Source organism: Abramis brama (assembly GCF_963993115.1).
Source record: "Abramis brama genome assembly, chromosome: 15".
Lineage (NCBI taxonomy): Eukaryota > Metazoa > Chordata > Actinopteri > Cypriniformes > Leuciscidae > Abramis > Abramis brama.
The window spans coordinates 11,467,632-11,483,873 of NC_139977.1; the positions used below are offsets into that span (position 1 = coordinate 11,467,632).

Here is a 16,242-nt window from a genome sequence, read left to right on the forward strand (position 1 = left end):
TTTTTTTAAATTATTATTATTATTATTATTTTTAAGAATTACATTATTAGAGAAAGCAAAAAATAGCGTTCAATCTACTTTTTAACAGCAGGTGGCAGTAGGCGCAGCAGTCAGGGCCATCATAAGCAAACTCAAAGAGAAGAAGAACAAAGCAAATCTAGCGGTGCTTGCAGTAGTCAGCTTGAGCTTTGAATGAACTGGATCGTATGTACGTGAGAACCCTTTCCCTATTCTTTTTGTCTGTTTAGCATAGATGTTTTTGATTCAGTTATGTAGAAGTGAATGGCGTGATCACGAATATCAGATCAGATCTCATTACATGCAAAACAACTTAATGAGTTAAAAGCTAATGAAGCTAATGCATGCTTGTTCACTAATGCAATTTGCCAGATCCATCCATCCCTTGATCGAGGTCTTTGAGATCTAGAATTGCAAAACAAATACATCAACTAGTTAGTTACACTTTTTTTACAAACACTTAAATGTAATAATGCTCTGTGTGATCATCATGCCATAGGCTTAGCTTGTATTTTATTAGATTTTTTTTAATGAGGTTGTTGTTGTTTTTTACAGTGATGTAGCACCTGACCCATTTGTCTTGTGTACTGAACTGTGGAAATCTTCTGTTGCTGATGTTGGTGTAGCGTTTCCAAGGTAACATCTCCAGGGGTTAGACAATGAAACTGAAACACTGGCCATTATAGCGTTAGAGGTTTCATGCCTATATATATATATATCCCATCAGTAAGATCTGAGAGTCAAGGTTGAATCAGCAGAGCAATAGCACAGCTGCACATTCAATTTTGCCATCCACACAACATAATGGGAGAGTTCAAAAGAGGACAACTGTTAGTGAGCATCTCGCTGGCTCATCTGTGACCAGGACAGCGAGTCTTTTTGGTGTATCGTAATTCGTGAGCTACTCTATCCAGGGTAATTTCAGTATACCACAACTAGAGGTCGACCGATAGTGGATTCTACCGACACGGATATTCAAGTTTGACCGTACGTGCCGATAACGATTAATACACTCCAAGTAAAACAGTGCTGAACTGAAATGTGCTAAATGAAAGAAATATATAAATATGAATATATTAAAGGGGTCATATAATGGTACATGCACTTTTACAAGTTGGTTGTACTGAAATGTGTGTTGGCAGTGCCTGTACACAACCATCATAAAATGATAAAAATCCATCCAGTGTTTTTTTTTTAAATCTTCTTTTATGTTTTCCAATCTCTCAAATCAAGCCGTTCGACCTAGTGACGTCACACGGTCGAACGCCCCTCCCACGATTGTTGATTGACAGCAGCGTTTCAACACAGACCCGCCCTCGCTCGTGAGCGAGCTGTCTGTCATCATAGTCAGCGCGTCATTGTTGATACTGGAGCACTGTCTATGAGCAGAATGGCGTGTCTAAGCGATTGTGGTGTTCTGTTCTTGGGTGTAATAAGGAACACAGCAGTCATTTTGATGTTCCTAAATCCGAACCGCTGAAGACGCAGAGGCTGAGTTTGTTTTCGAAGGGAATATTCCCCACGATCAACGTCAATGCTTTCATGTTTGCGCAAATCATTTCACACACCAGACTGCTTTACAAACGAGGGTCAGTATAAAGCTGGTTTTCTATGTACGAAGTTCTCAATATAATTCATAATCCCACGTTTATAATGAACAACGCGTTATGGTTATTGTGTTATTATTACAAACGGTGTATGCACAGAACAGAGGGGCGGGGTGGGCAAAGCTCATTATCATTTAAAGACACATGCACTTAAACGGCGTGCTGAAAACAGAGCTGTTTTTGACCAGGTAAAATGAGTGTTTTCTTACAATACTAATGAGAATTTTTAATTAAAGTATATTACAAACTTTTAATTTAGACCCTAAAGAATCATATTAGCTTGTACAAAAAATGGCATTATATGACCCCTTTAAAATATAAATTATAAAATAATTTAAACATTAAAATATTACAGGTTTCTTTAGCTGTAAGAAACATACGTAGATTTCATAGGTAACACTGCAAATCCCACTTGTTAACAAGGATGTATTAGCTAGCTTTCATGAACTATATGCATTGTGCATTTTTTTTTTTTTTACAGCATGTATTAATATTTGAGCAAGACAATTGTACCTTGATCATTCATGTTAGTTCATAGTACATTAACTAAGGTTAGCAGATAAAATAAAAATTAAAACTCAATTTAAAATGTATTAGTAAATGTTGAACAAACTAACAATGGACAATACTACAACATTTATTAACCTTAGTTAATGCTAAAAATGTAATCATGTAAACTGTTAACCACTTCATATAAATCTAAAGAGTCTGCTTTGCTTAAAGATGGCCGTCTTTAAATATCTGCAAAGGCCAGAGCATTAAAATTACATAAATGTATAGTCTCTCACTTTATTTGTTTCTATATTAGAACACTTGATGATTAGGCTATCTAATCAAAATAACAATATGTATTGCAGTGATAAAAATAATTGAATCAAATGCGTTTCTGATTTGTTTGTTTCTGTCAGCTACATGAAACATATCAGCAAACATGCTGAGAAAGCAATCGCGTCACTAGCTTTAAATATGCAACTTCGCCGGCTAATGAATGCATAAAAGTGAATGCACCAGCTGGATATAAACTAATGCATATAGATGGTAACAACTGCAACATTAAACATTTGGGTCAGGTTTGCGTGTGTTTTTGTCACATTGTTTTTTAACCGCTTGAGGTACTAATGTTAGAGTCCTCACAGCCTCGACGGTTCTTTCTCTGCTAATGCAGAATCTATTCAACAAATTAATTACTTTATAATGATATGGCAACATGGACTGTAGTGTTCTGTATTCATACCGTTCCGCTGTCGGTGTTTTAAATGCACATCTGAAGTGTCAGCGCTCTCCGTGCAGTGTGAAAATAAACACCTCGAGGTGTCAGTGATAGTTTGTTATTTGTCCTCTAGAGGGCGCTCTCGCTCTGTATAATGCCAGCACTCTCTTCTCAGCGCTCTTGTACTGTCTAGTAACCAAGGGGGTAATCTATCAGCCGGAAACTGAAGCTTCCCCGGGGGCCGCCATTGATTAGCAGACCATCACCTGCTGTTGGCAACCCATTGACTCCCATTCATTTTGGTGTCACTTTGACAGCGAATAACTTTACATCTGAGGCGTTTAAAGACTCCATTTGTCCATTATTTATTTCTAAAGAAACATGAAAATGTATAAAAGGCTCCATTACCTTGTATCTTACGTTATGGCCCCGTAGAAGCAGTTTTTGTAAAAATAGGCTAACGATTGCGTCATAACCACACGACTCTGTCGCACAGTAGAGAGATTACCGTATGGACAGGAGGAGAAGTTCGCGGGCAATCGGGGGGACGTGGAGGCAAAATGACAAAATTATTAATCAGAATACTTAGCAAAAGTTGCTCCTGCTCCTAGCTCATGGACACCTCCTACTCATGCTCTCCGTCTCTGCAAGTTTCGGAAGGGAATGATTCAGATTTCTCTTGGCACAGCTACTAGAAGACAGACGGGTTGCTCACGTCACATCTACGTCGTCCAGCTCAGTTTGAGTCTGCGCAGTACGCTCAGCCATCAGGAAGTGAGTGCTTCTAATTGACTTCACTTGTCTCCGTTGAAGTCTATGGGGTCGCTGTGTCCATTTCTTTTACTGTCTATGGTAATGACAGCGCACACTTCTCAGCTGCTCCAGCAACGGACGCAACACGGAAGAACGGCATGGATTTTTGCCGATAACGATAGTTCCACCAATCAACTATCAGCACCGATATATCTGCAAAACCGATGAATCGGTCGACCTCTAACCACAACGTTGGACGAACCACATCCAACAGGAGTAACTGTCGACGCAAGTGGAAACTCTATGCCCATGAACTAACCCGTATTGTATCCAAAAAGACATAAAACCACCGCTGCCCAACTCACTGCAGAATTCGCACTTCGACTCTCCTGTTTCCACACTACAATTGTTTGTCAGGAGTCAATATTCATGGTCGGCTGCTATAGCCAAACCTTTGGTCACTTGTACCAATGTCAAATGTCGGTTTCATTGGTGCCAACAGTGCAAATTTTGGCCTGTGGACACTGTGAAACATGTATTGTTCTCTGATAAGTCCACCTTCACTGTCTTTCCCACATCCGTGGGAGTTTCGGTGAGGAGAAGCCCAAAATAGGCTTAACCCGGACTGTTGCTGCCCAGAGTGAAGCACAGCGGTGGATCAGTGATGGTTTGAGCTGCAATATCATGCCGTTCACTACTGCGCTTGATGCCAAGGACTACTGAACCATTCTGGAGGACCGTGAGCACCTAATGGATCAAACATTGTGCCCTAAAGGGACTGCCGTGTATCAGGATGATAATGCATCAATACACACAGCAAGACTTGTGATAGAAACAGATAGTTTGACGAACATGAAAGTGAAGTTAAACATCTCCCATGGCCTGAACAGTCACCACTCACCAGATCTAAATATTTCTGAGCCACTTTAAGGGGTATTTTGGTAAATACCAGCGTCACCGTGACCTTACCACTGTTCTGGAAGAGGAATGGCTTAAAATCCCTCTGGTCACTATGAAGAACTTGTATCTGTCATTCTCAAGACGAATTGATGCTATAGCCTATTTGCTGCAAAAGGAAGCCCTGTACCATAATATATTATTGTGGTCTAAAACTAGGTGTTTTCGTTTCATTATCCAACCCCATGTATATGCTGATGAACTCCATGAAGTATTCATTGTGTTTTTGGCAGTTGATTTAATATCAAAAATCATTCCTATGATGTGCAAATAACACAAAACTGCCTTTGACAGCTCATCCACCAGCATGTCTGTTTCGGTTATTATCAAGTGGGGTGGGCAGGAGTACTCCATTAGTACACTGTCTGAGGAGGACACTGTGTTGGATCTGAAACAGTCCATTAAATCACTCACAGGAGTTCTCCCAGAACGACAGAAGCTGCTGGGGTTGAAAGTGAAAGGTGAGTGGTATTAAAAACACACGCTATTTCTGATACACGATATGCAAAGTAAAAACAGAAGCGTTGTGTAACTTTATACTTTCGTCAGGTAAACCAGCAGATGATGAAGTCAAACTGGGTGACTTGAAATTGAAGCCCAATACCAAAATTATGATGATGGGCACCAGAGAGGAAAGTTTGGTTGGTAATATTATTGAGTTTAATTGTATTTATTTCTAAAAGCTTCCAAGTGATTTATATACATGTGTGTGTTAATGTATATGTATATGTGTAATTTGTGGTGGTTATGTAATTCTGTTGCACATTTCTCTTCACATTTATTAGACTTTATGGAAATTCAGGTATGTTTTGCTCTTCATACAATGCAAGATCTCATAACCTTTGAGTTTCCTTTCCATAGGAAGATGTTTTGGCGCCTCCACCAGAAAATGATGATGTGGTCAATGACTTTGACATTGAAGAAGAGGTGACTGAAGTTGAAAACAGGCCAGTGAAACTCTATTATTTATTCCATATTCAAGAGTTTGGGGTCAGTGAGATATTATATATATATTATATAATAATTATTATATAATAAACACTTTTATTCAGTAAGTATGCATTAAATTGATCAAAAAGGCAGTAAATAAATTTTGAATGTTACAAAATTTCAAATAAATGCTGTTTATTTGAGGCTTTTTTATGAAAGAATCCTGTAAAAGTAGTATCATGGTTTCCATAAAAATATTAAGCATCACAACTCAACATTGATGATAATAAGAAATGTTTCTTGAGCAGCAAATCAGTATATTAGAATGATTTGTGAAGGATCATGTGACTCTGAAGACTGGATGAATGATGCAGAAAAGTCAGCTCTGCATCACAGGAATAAATTTTATATTTTATATTTAATTAAATATACAAATAGGAAACTGTTTTTACTGTATGTTAGATCAAATAAACTACACTTTTTGTGAGAATAAGAGACTCAAAAACATTTAAAACAATCTTACAGACCCCAAACTTTTGAACAGTATTTTGTATTTTAAATATAGGCTAAATAATTGTCAATTTACTTGTATATATTTACTAATGAAGTACCAGAGTTAAATTAACTTTTTCTTTTGCCGCTATCATACATTTGGAAACAAGATTATTCAGCCCATTATTCTGAATTAACATTTTATATTTGTTTTGTTTTTATACAGAGAGGAGAATTTGGCCAAGATAGCTCGTCGAGTGAAAGATTATAAAGTTGACGAGTTAAATCCCCCAAGACCAGGAAAAAGATTGCTTGTTCTAGATATTGACTATACGCTCTTTGGTGAGTCTTTGAAACCCAAACCACATGCTTCTGATAATATTGCACTGAGTAAATCCGTCTAGCCAATAGCAAAGTCGTCATGAAATCAAAACTGACATTTCTTTTGTTGTTGTGTTTTTTATTTTATGGAATATTGTGGTATTTCTTATAAATCCATGAACCCTCGTAATCTTGAATCAAATTAACCCCCCCCTCTCCCCCCCCCCTCTCCCCTCTTGCAACAACATCTTCTCTCTTCTTTGATGACATTACTGGTGTAAGGGTGGGACAACCTGTCACTCACATGACATCACACCAATAACAAACCACAACCATCCAATCAATTCCAGATGGACAAAATCAAGTCCCGCCCTACATTTTGTCTAGTTTGAGAAGTTGTTTCACTTGAATATTCGTCACAATCGGGAAGAAAAGACTATCGCAACTTCCATTTCATGCCGCCTTTACATTGAAATACAAAGATCTGCTCTGCTTGAATTCTTTAGTGTCCCTTGATAGAAAAATCAACTATGTTTTGACCTTATATACATACACACATATACATCAGTGGTGTGCGGTCCATATAAGCTGCGAATGCTCTGCACACTCAAGCCATTCGTGGACTCGCTGATTAGCATTAACACTATAAATTCCCTTGTTTGAGGTGTACCATGAAGCTTACATGATAGGACTTTGGTAATACGTATGTATGTTACTGTCTGTCATTTATTTATTTGCCAAGCTATGGTAATTTTCTTCAAATCTGGCAGTTACGGAGGGTTTCGGGTGAGCGGATCCACAATAGCTTTGGCGCCTACGCTCCATTGTTATGTATCGTCATCATTGTCCCGTCTCATTGGTTTGCTGCCATATGAGGGATTTCATGCGCAGGGAAAGCTGTCCGCGAATCGCTCGCCCAAGCGGAAAAATGTGCTGTTGCTGCCAGATCTCGATCAACGAAAATCACATTGTATTTGATACAAAACTAAATGGACTAAATCAACTGAAAAAAAGTTCTCCATTGGGAAATTAATTTTTTACGAAAACAAATAAATTGTTAAAGACAGGCCTACTGTAAGTAGACCTACTGTTACTATTTAAGGTTGTTAATGCGTTAGTCTATGCGTTTGTTAAAGTCATTGCATTATTTCAACTTGTTTTTAAAGAATACTTCTATTTTTATTTATTATACTTATGTATTATAATTATATTTTACTTATTTTATTAATAATAGGCTACTAATATTTATTATATTGTACTATTTTTTTAATTCTTAATTAAAAAAATATATACCTCCGGCATATTTAAATTGACACCTGTCATGGGGTTTCTTGTTAGTCTTTTTTTTTTTTCTAAAAACGCAAAAACGTCTATGCGTTTTGGCCATCAACGGTGTTTCGGGTGCAATTTTTTTGCATTTTCGGGTGAAAATTTTTTAAAACATGTTTCATAGTGCAAGTTTTTGCCTTACTGTTTTAGACGGAAGTTTATAGTTTCAGCGACACTAGTGACACTTGCAATATATTATATACACTGCTCAAAAAAATTAAAGGAACACTTTGAAAACACATCAGATCTCAATGGGGAAAAATATCATGCTGGATATCTATACTAATATGGACTGGGTAATGTGTTATGAACGAAAGGATGCCACATCGTTTGATGGAAATGAAAATAATCAACCTACAGAGGATTGAATTCAAAGACACCCCGGAAATCTAAGTGAAAAACTGATTCAGCAGGCTTGTCAATTTTGCTGAAATTTCATTGCAGCAACTCAAAATGGTTCTCAGTAGTTTGTATGGCCCCCACGTGCTTGTATGCATGCCTGACAACATCGGGACATGCTCCTACTGAGACGACGGATGGTGTCCTGGGGTATTTCCTCCCAGATCTGGACCAGCGCATCACTGAGCTCCTGGACAGTCTGAGGTGCAACCAGGTGATGTCAGATGGACCGAAACACAATGTCCCAGAGGTGTTCTATTGGATGTAGGTCAGGTGAGCGTGGTGGCCCTTCAATGGTATCATTCCTTCATCCTCCAGGAACTGCCTGCATGCTCTCGCCACATGAGGCCGGGCATTGTTGTGCACCAGGAGGAACCCAGGACCCACTGCACCAGCATAGGGTCTGACAATGGATCCAAGGATTTCATCCCAATACTTAATGGCAGTCAGGGTGCCATTGTCTAGCCTGCAGAGGTCTGTGCGTCCCTCCATGGATATGCCTCCCCAGACCCTCACTGACCCACCACCAAACCGGTCATGCTGAACGATGTTACAGGCAGCATAACATTCTCCACGGCTTCTCCAGACCCTTTCCTGTCTGTCACGTGCTCAGGGTGAACCTGCTCTCATTTGTGAAAACCACAGGGCACCAGTGGCGGACCTGCCAATTCTGGTGTTCAATGGGAAATGCCAGTCGAGCTCCCTGGTGCTGGGCAGTGAGCACAGGGCCCACTAGAAGACGTGGGGCCCTCAGGCCACCCTCATGAAGTCTGTTTCTGATTGTTTGGTCAGAGACATTCACACCAGTGGCCTGCTGGAGGTCATTTTGTAGGGTTCTGGCAGTGCTCATCATGTTCCTCCTCGCACAAAGGAGCAGATACCGGTCCTGCTGATGGGTTAAGCACCTTCTACGGCCCTGTCCAGCTCTCCTAGAGTAGCTGTCTGTCTTCCTGGAATCTCCTCCATGCTCTTGAGACTGTGCTGGGAGACACAGCAAACCTTCTGGCAATGGCACGTATTGATGAGCCATCCTGAAGGAGCTGGACTGCCTGCGCAACCTCTGTAGGGTCCAGGTATCGCCTCATGCTACCAGTAGTGACACTGACCCTAGCCAAATGCAAAACTGGTGAAAAACAGTCTGAAAAGATGAGTAGGGAAAAAAATGTCAGTGGCCTCCACCTGTAAAACCATTCCTGTTTTGGGGGTTGTCTCACTGTTGCCCATCTAGTGCACCTGCTGTTTATTTCATTAACACTAAAGCAGCTGAAACTGATTACCAACCCCCTCTGTTACTTAACTGACCAGATCAATATCCCAGGAGTTTAACTGGCTTGATGCTATTCTCTGATTAAAAAGTGTTCCCTTTATTTTTTTGAGCAGTGTATATATTACCTATCCAGTGCATCGGGCACTTTTTTGACATTACGCACAACCCAGCATACCTGGTTAAAGAAGTCACCGCTTGCCACTGATATATATATATGTATATACCGGTACATGTATATGTGTGTGTGTGTACGTACTGTATATGCATATGTTTTTTTTCTTCTTTAAATGTAGATCATAAGTCCTGTGCAGAGACGGGTCAGGAGCTGATGAGACCATACTTACACGAGTTTCTTACATCAGCATATGAGGACTATGATATTGTCATCTGGTGTAAGTATCCATCTAGATAATCAAGCTTTGCAGACTCTTCAAGATGCTCAGGGACTCAGATCTATTGTTTCTCTTTCATGCCTTTTTAGCTGCAACAAGTATGAAGTGGATTGATGCTAAAATGAAGGTAGGTCCTTGTTTTGTTTTCCACATTAGAAAGGAAGACTTCATCATAATGCTTTTATATATGCTGATGTGCTAAAAGTGTATTCCACCAAAATTAACAGTTTTCCCTCAAGCCTTTGGTTATGATGGTACTCTGGTGATAAATAAAGTCCCTCTGTGGTTAAAATCAAGCTTTTAATATTGTTTATGTCTGGTGTTTTTAATATGCTTTAAGACAAACCATGTGTAAATTCATAAGACAGCACCATTGCTGAGTATTTTCTCCTTAAAACGGCAGTGAACCAAAGACGGTCTCAAAAACTTGGTTTGAAATCGCTGGTGTTTCTGACGTCACAAACTACCTTGTAACCAATCAGGTTAACCTGTGATCGACAACAAGTGGATCTCTGAGCTGGTGTGAGTGAGTGAGTGGAGGCGGGGCTCATTTGCATAGAACCACATAAACTAAATGAAGCAAGGGTGTAGAGTTATATTCAAGCTATTTTAAGGCATAATGATTTTTTTCCAAGGAAAAAAACGCTTAAATATGTAATTTTGGTGATCAAATATGAGTTTTAAGGGATAAAATTATTGACTACAGGGGGACTTTAAGTAAACCCTATGGTCTCCATTACTGACATTAACATAATGCTGTACCTGTGGTCTTTTAGGAACTGGGGGTGACGGACAACCCAAACTACAAGATCACCTTCATGTTGGACAGTGCAGCTATGATCACTGTGCACACACCTAAAAGAGGAGTCGTAGAGGTCAGACATATTCTAGTAAAAAAACATGTAATTGTCTCTACATTTCATTAGCATGATGCATAATGTCTGCATGTCATGTTTCAGGTGAAGCCTTTGGGAGTCATATGGGGTAAATATAGTGAGTTCTACGACAGGAAGAACACGGTTATGTTTGATGACATCGGAAGAAACTTCCTCATGAATCCACAGAATGGACTGAAGGTATGCTGGAGTCTATGTTCACAGTTTATTTCTGATTTAAGTTGGGAATTAATAAGGAATTAGGAAGGCACATCGTGATGCAGGACACTATAGTTCATTTATATAAGTGAGGATGGCAAAATAAAGAAAACTGTGACATATTATACCCAAAAATTCTTCATACAGTGTAAATATTATAAAAATGTGGGACCAAACATTATTCAGACACTTTGACCTTTTAAGTGTTTTTTCTTTAATTGCTTATGCGACCTTTTTACACCACAGACTGAACAAAATTAAGCATTGCTTGGTAATTTGTGGAACTAAATTGGTATTATCTAATTGTGAACTTAAATATAACAGCTATTCAACCCAATTCATTTGAGACAGTCTAACAGAAGGATGGCCAAAACCAGTGAAATATCAACTGATTTGATAACTCATAAGTCCTTGTCATATTTTATTACCATTTTCTAAACTATAGCGAATAAACTGTGATAATGTGAGAAATGTTGAAGGTGTCTGAATAAATTGTGGGTTGACTGTAAATGCATAAGAGACTTTTTCAAAAATCTCAGAGACCCCAAATGTGTGAACGCCAGTGTAGCCTCACAACGTTCAATCATAGCCGGCTATAATTACATGGAAAATTGAGAGGCCACAAAGCATTTGACCACTGAATTTATAGAAATCATTTCACTTTTAAGGAGTGTTTTCTCAACATTGCAACATCGAATGAACTCCTGACTAACAAATTATCACTCAGTGATTCATTTAACTATGTATTGCTCTGACTTTGGAAGGCTTTTGTCTTTCAAACACATTTTTATTATAATTTGTATTATTTTAATTTAAAATCTTTGATTTAATTACTTAATAGCTTTTCATTAAACTCTCACACCTCTGCAGTTCCTTCACGAACCCTAACCTGGGAAACCCTGACCTGATGTAATGTTTAATGCATGTTGTTGATAAAAGAATGGAATATATTTTCTTTCTCTTTGTATTTTTATATCAGTGTGGTAGAAGATTATTCGATTCAATTTAATGTGATAAACGAGTCACGTCAAAAGTAATCTAAAAGTAATCTGATTATATTACCTAAAATGTGCAATGTAATGGATTTCAATGGATAGATAGTTACTAACTACGATTTGTCGTGTAATTTGTAATCAGTAAGTAATTTACCCAGCACTTTATAAGTGGCAGCTGCAGTTATAAACTAAACATGAAACGTGAAATTCTTCAGAATCATTTCAGTATCAGAGAATCTGTTTTTTTTGTTTGTTTGTTTTCTTGTGTCAAATAATTGTCTCTGTTGTTTTTGCATCTGCTTTATAAGAAACTGTATTAAATGGTTTTAAACATGTATTCTTCTCCATGTATTGGTCACAGATCAGACCGTTCATGAAGGCACACTTAAACCGTGAGAAAGACAAAGAGCTCTACAAGCTGTCTCTGTATCTGAAGGAAATCGCTAAACTGGAAGACTTCTCGGGTCTCAACCACAAGCACTGGGAAAGGTGAAGTGAATAAAATACTCTACTCACTCTATAACTAATTCACAGACACAGAAAATAAAAGCTACAATTTAGATAAAGATAAAAAATAAATATATATATATGTATATGTATATATATGTATGTATATATATATGTGTGTGTATGTGTATATATATGTATGTATATATATATGTGTGTGTATGTGTATATATATGTATGTATATATATATATATATATATATATATATATATATATATATATATATATATATATATATATATATATATATATATAATGGCAAGCCGTTCAGGAAATAATTATATTTATAATATGAAGTCTGAATAGATAGAATGAAAGTCTGAATATATAAAACGAATGTCTGAATATATATGGAATGAAAATCTGAATATATATAGAATGAAAGTCTGAATATATATAGAATGTAAGATATAGAATGAAAGTCTGAATATATATAGAATGAAAGTGAATATATAGAATGAATGTCTGAATATATAAAATGAAAGTCTGAATATATATAGAATGAATGTCTGAATATATAGAATGAAAGTCTGAATATATATATAGAATGAATGTCTGAATATATAGAATGAAAGTCTGAATATATATATAGAATGAAAGTCTGACTATATATAGAATGAAAGTCTGAATATATAGAATGAAAGTCTGAATATATAGAATGAAAGTCTGAATATATATAGAATGAAAGTCTGAATATATATATATAGAATGAAAGTCTGAATATATGTATAGAATGAAAGTCTGAATATATATATATAGAATGAAAGTCTGAATATATGTATAGAATGAATGTCTGAATATATAGAATGAAAGTCTGAATATATATATAGAATGAATGTCTGAATATATAGAATGAAAGTCTGAATATATAGAATGAAAGTCTGAATATATATAGAATGAAAGTCTGACTATATATAGAATGAAAGTCTGAATATATAGAATGAAAGTCTGAATATATAGAATGAAAGTCTGAATATATAGAATGAAAGTCTGAATATATATATAGAATGAATGTCTGAATATATAGAATGAAATTCTGAATATATATATAGAATGAAAGTCTGACTATATATAGTCTGACGTTTTATATATTCAGACTTTCATTCTATATATATTCAGACTTTCATTCTATATATATTCAGACTTTCATTCTATATATATTCAGACTTTCATTCCATATATATTCAGACATTCGTTTTATATATTCAGACTTTCATTCTATATATTCAGACTTCTTCATGCCTTATAACACCCTTTCCTCATTTAGTATACGCAAAACCATGAATATGCTAATTAGCCCCGCCTCCGTTCACTCACATCAGCTCAGGGACTTGGTTTGATTGGTTACAAGGTAGTTTGTGACGTCAGAAACACCAGCGATTTCAAACCACGTTTTTGAGACTGTCTTTTTATACATAGACATATAAACAATATTAAATAGTTGATTTTCACCTCAGGGGGACTTTAAAGTTTTAAATGATATGTATTTAATGTATTTAACACGGTTCTCCGCTAAAAACTGAACTTTTTTTATGCGTTTAGCTGTTCATTTAGACGACAACAGCATTTTGGGGGGCTGAAAACTGGTTTCAAAGTGCACGTTTTTGAAAACGATACCCTTATTGTATACGTGTAAACTACGCGCCAATAGACCGTTTTCACAATTTCACATTTTTATAGTTTTTCTTTACAAAGTGACATCGCCAACTACTGACCTCGCAGCAGAATACAGCGATTTTAGTCGTTTTCATGGATCCATGTGAACTGGGATTGTTTTGTTGTCAGCTGTACGCAAAAAACGCAAAGAAACAAAAGTTTTTTTGTTTTTACATTATTGTCATGTAAACAAACCCTTAATGTGGTGCGAATTAATTATAGAAAAGTGACAATTTAAAAATAATTTGATCAAAAATAGTCTATATTTTGGACAGATTGACAGACTTTATTTTAAAATGGGTCATTAACTAAATCTAAAACCATAAAAAAATTAAACGAAACAAAAATTAACAGAAAAAATAAATTAATATATAAATAATGTAAGCTTATTTTATTTAAGCTATTTGCCAAGGCAACATTTTCTATTTTCATTTAGTTTAATGTGAAGTACTAAAATATATAGACATACTAAAAAACTTAAGTTTACTAAAAGAAAAGAAAATGCATTATATAGTTCAAAATATGAACAAAAGCTATATCAAGTATATCAGTGATACTAAAACAGCACTGCTAGAGACTTGTTTAATAATATGGAAATAAAACACATTTTGTCTCTTCAATGCTGTTGTCTTCCACAATAAATGTAATGTATTTTCCAGAATAAAAGCCCCCAAAAGAAGATATGCGACTATCAATTTGACTCCGTAATAAGCATATCGTGTAATGAATTCATTAATGCAATGTAATGAATGATTTTTACAACCCTAATGATTTTGTCTCCTTGTCCAACAGGTACCTCTCAAAGAGGCAGAATCAATGACATCTTCAGCACTGAGTCCAGGAAGGTACCTCACCAAACAACTGCTGCTCCACATGTCATCAGCTTCTCTGTATCTCGCGTCGTTCGTCTTACATCTCTTTATAGTCGGTCGTTACCAGAGGACAAAAAATATTCTAGCATTTGTACTCCTCAAAACACTATTTACCTCAACAGGTCAATGAAAAGCATTCAACAATTAATAGCATCGACTGCATTTAATGCAAGCATGACGGTACTTTTACCCCCTGCCTGACACACTCTTCTTCCTATAATTCACTTTTTTTTTTTTGTTGTTGGTGGGAATATGGAAATTTGGACATTCTGTTAATACTGTATCTGATTGAAAGAGGATATGAAGCAAATGCAATTTAGTTTTTTGCAAAATCATAGTCCATGGAAAGAATGAAGTGTTTACTGGAAGGTGTAAACACTGGCCATGTCTTTAAAAGAAGCAATATTTCTGGACTGGCTGCAAAATTCTTTGTCTGAATGGCTCTAAATTCCAAAGAGATGTTATAGCAGATAAAAACACTTCTCCAAATGAACAATGAACATTTGTCATGTTTACATGCATGTTTTTCTTTTTCTAAATACAAATGATGTATGTTTTATGTTCATAAAGCTGTCACATGATAATAAGGAGAAAGAGGTCATATCAAACCAGGTCATAACTCATAACATTGAAGCTTGTTGGTATTCCTTCTGTTTTAAACACTAAGTATGTGTTGTCATCAATTTCGGTAGATATTAACTTATGTAAACAGTATTGCATTTTGTGTAACTGCATTTCATCCGGTGCTCAGATGTGGGTATTGGATTTATGGTTGTAACCTAAATGTAAATTAAACTTAAATGGTTTTACAGTAGTTTGTGTGTAGTTTGTCAGATGCTTAATAAGTTTATATATCAGTTAAGATTTTATACACGTTATTCTTTTTCACGTCTAAGTCCTCTTTTATAAATATGAACGTTGCTGTGTATTTGCGCACGTTTTATAAATTAGGCCAATGGACTAGGCTTGAACTGTAGTCACATCATAAATAATGCTATGTACAGTATATGATGTAAAGATAATATAACCGTTTTCATTAAGGTTCCATTTGGTTCAAAATTAGTTAACATTAACTATACTTCTAAAACATTTACTAATCTTAGTTGATGTTAATTTTATTATTAATTTTATTGATTATTCAAATCAAAAGTTGATATTTATTGGATCTGAGCTAACATGTGCAAAAACTAACAATAATCAGTTGAATACTTATTTGCAGCTGTATCATACAAATAAATAGTTAAAAAATCATATATTGTGATTTCTGGATTTTTTTTTTTTGATTATGTCTCTCACAGTGGACATGCACCTACGATGACAACTTCAGACCCCTCCATGATTTCCAAGTGGGAGAACTTGCAAAATAGCAGGGTGTTCAAATACTTATTTTCCTCACTGTATATTATATCTCCAACATTAGCTATGTATTATATTATATTATA

At 36.1% G+C, this 16,242-nt stretch overlaps 1 protein-coding gene across 2 annotated transcripts; it reads left to right on the forward strand.

Annotated features, from left to right (window-relative positions):
• The first annotated feature begins 121 nt into the window (after positions 1-121).
• On the forward strand, positions 122-15,614 carry ublcp1 (ubiquitin-like domain containing CTD phosphatase 1). 2 transcript variants are annotated; one of them, XM_084137129.1, is made up of 12 exons: positions 122-208; positions 574-654; positions 4,840-5,006; positions 5,095-5,186; positions 5,407-5,492; positions 6,194-6,309; positions 9,577-9,675; positions 9,765-9,802; positions 10,452-10,550; positions 10,635-10,751; positions 12,126-12,253; positions 14,721-15,614. In XM_084137129.1, the coding sequence occupies exons 3-12, from the start codon at positions 4,853-4,855 to the stop codon at positions 14,746-14,748; spliced, it is 957 nt and encodes a 318-aa protein (XP_083993255.1). In that variant the 5' UTR covers positions 122-208; positions 574-654; positions 4,840-4,852; the 3' UTR covers positions 14,749-15,614. The 2 variants fall into 2 exon arrangements, with proteins under 2 accessions (XP_083993255.1, XP_083993256.1); XM_084137130.1 differs by having other exon boundaries at positions 5,095-5,181; positions 5,411-5,492.
• Positions 15,615-16,242: the final 628 nt, after the last annotated feature.

Coding starts and splice junctions, on each gene's coding strand:
- ublcp1 (XM_084137129.1), top strand. CDS start 4,853: ATGTCTGTTTCGGTTATTATCAAGTGGGGTGGGCAGGAGTACTCCATT. Junction 9,676..9,764: donor CTATGATATTGTCATCTGGT/GTAAGTATCCAT, acceptor ATGCCTTTTTAG/CTGCAACAAGTATGAAGTGG. Junction 10,752..12,125: donor ATCCACAGAATGGACTGAAG/GTATGCTGGAGT, acceptor TATTGGTCACAG/ATCAGACCGTTCATGAAGGC.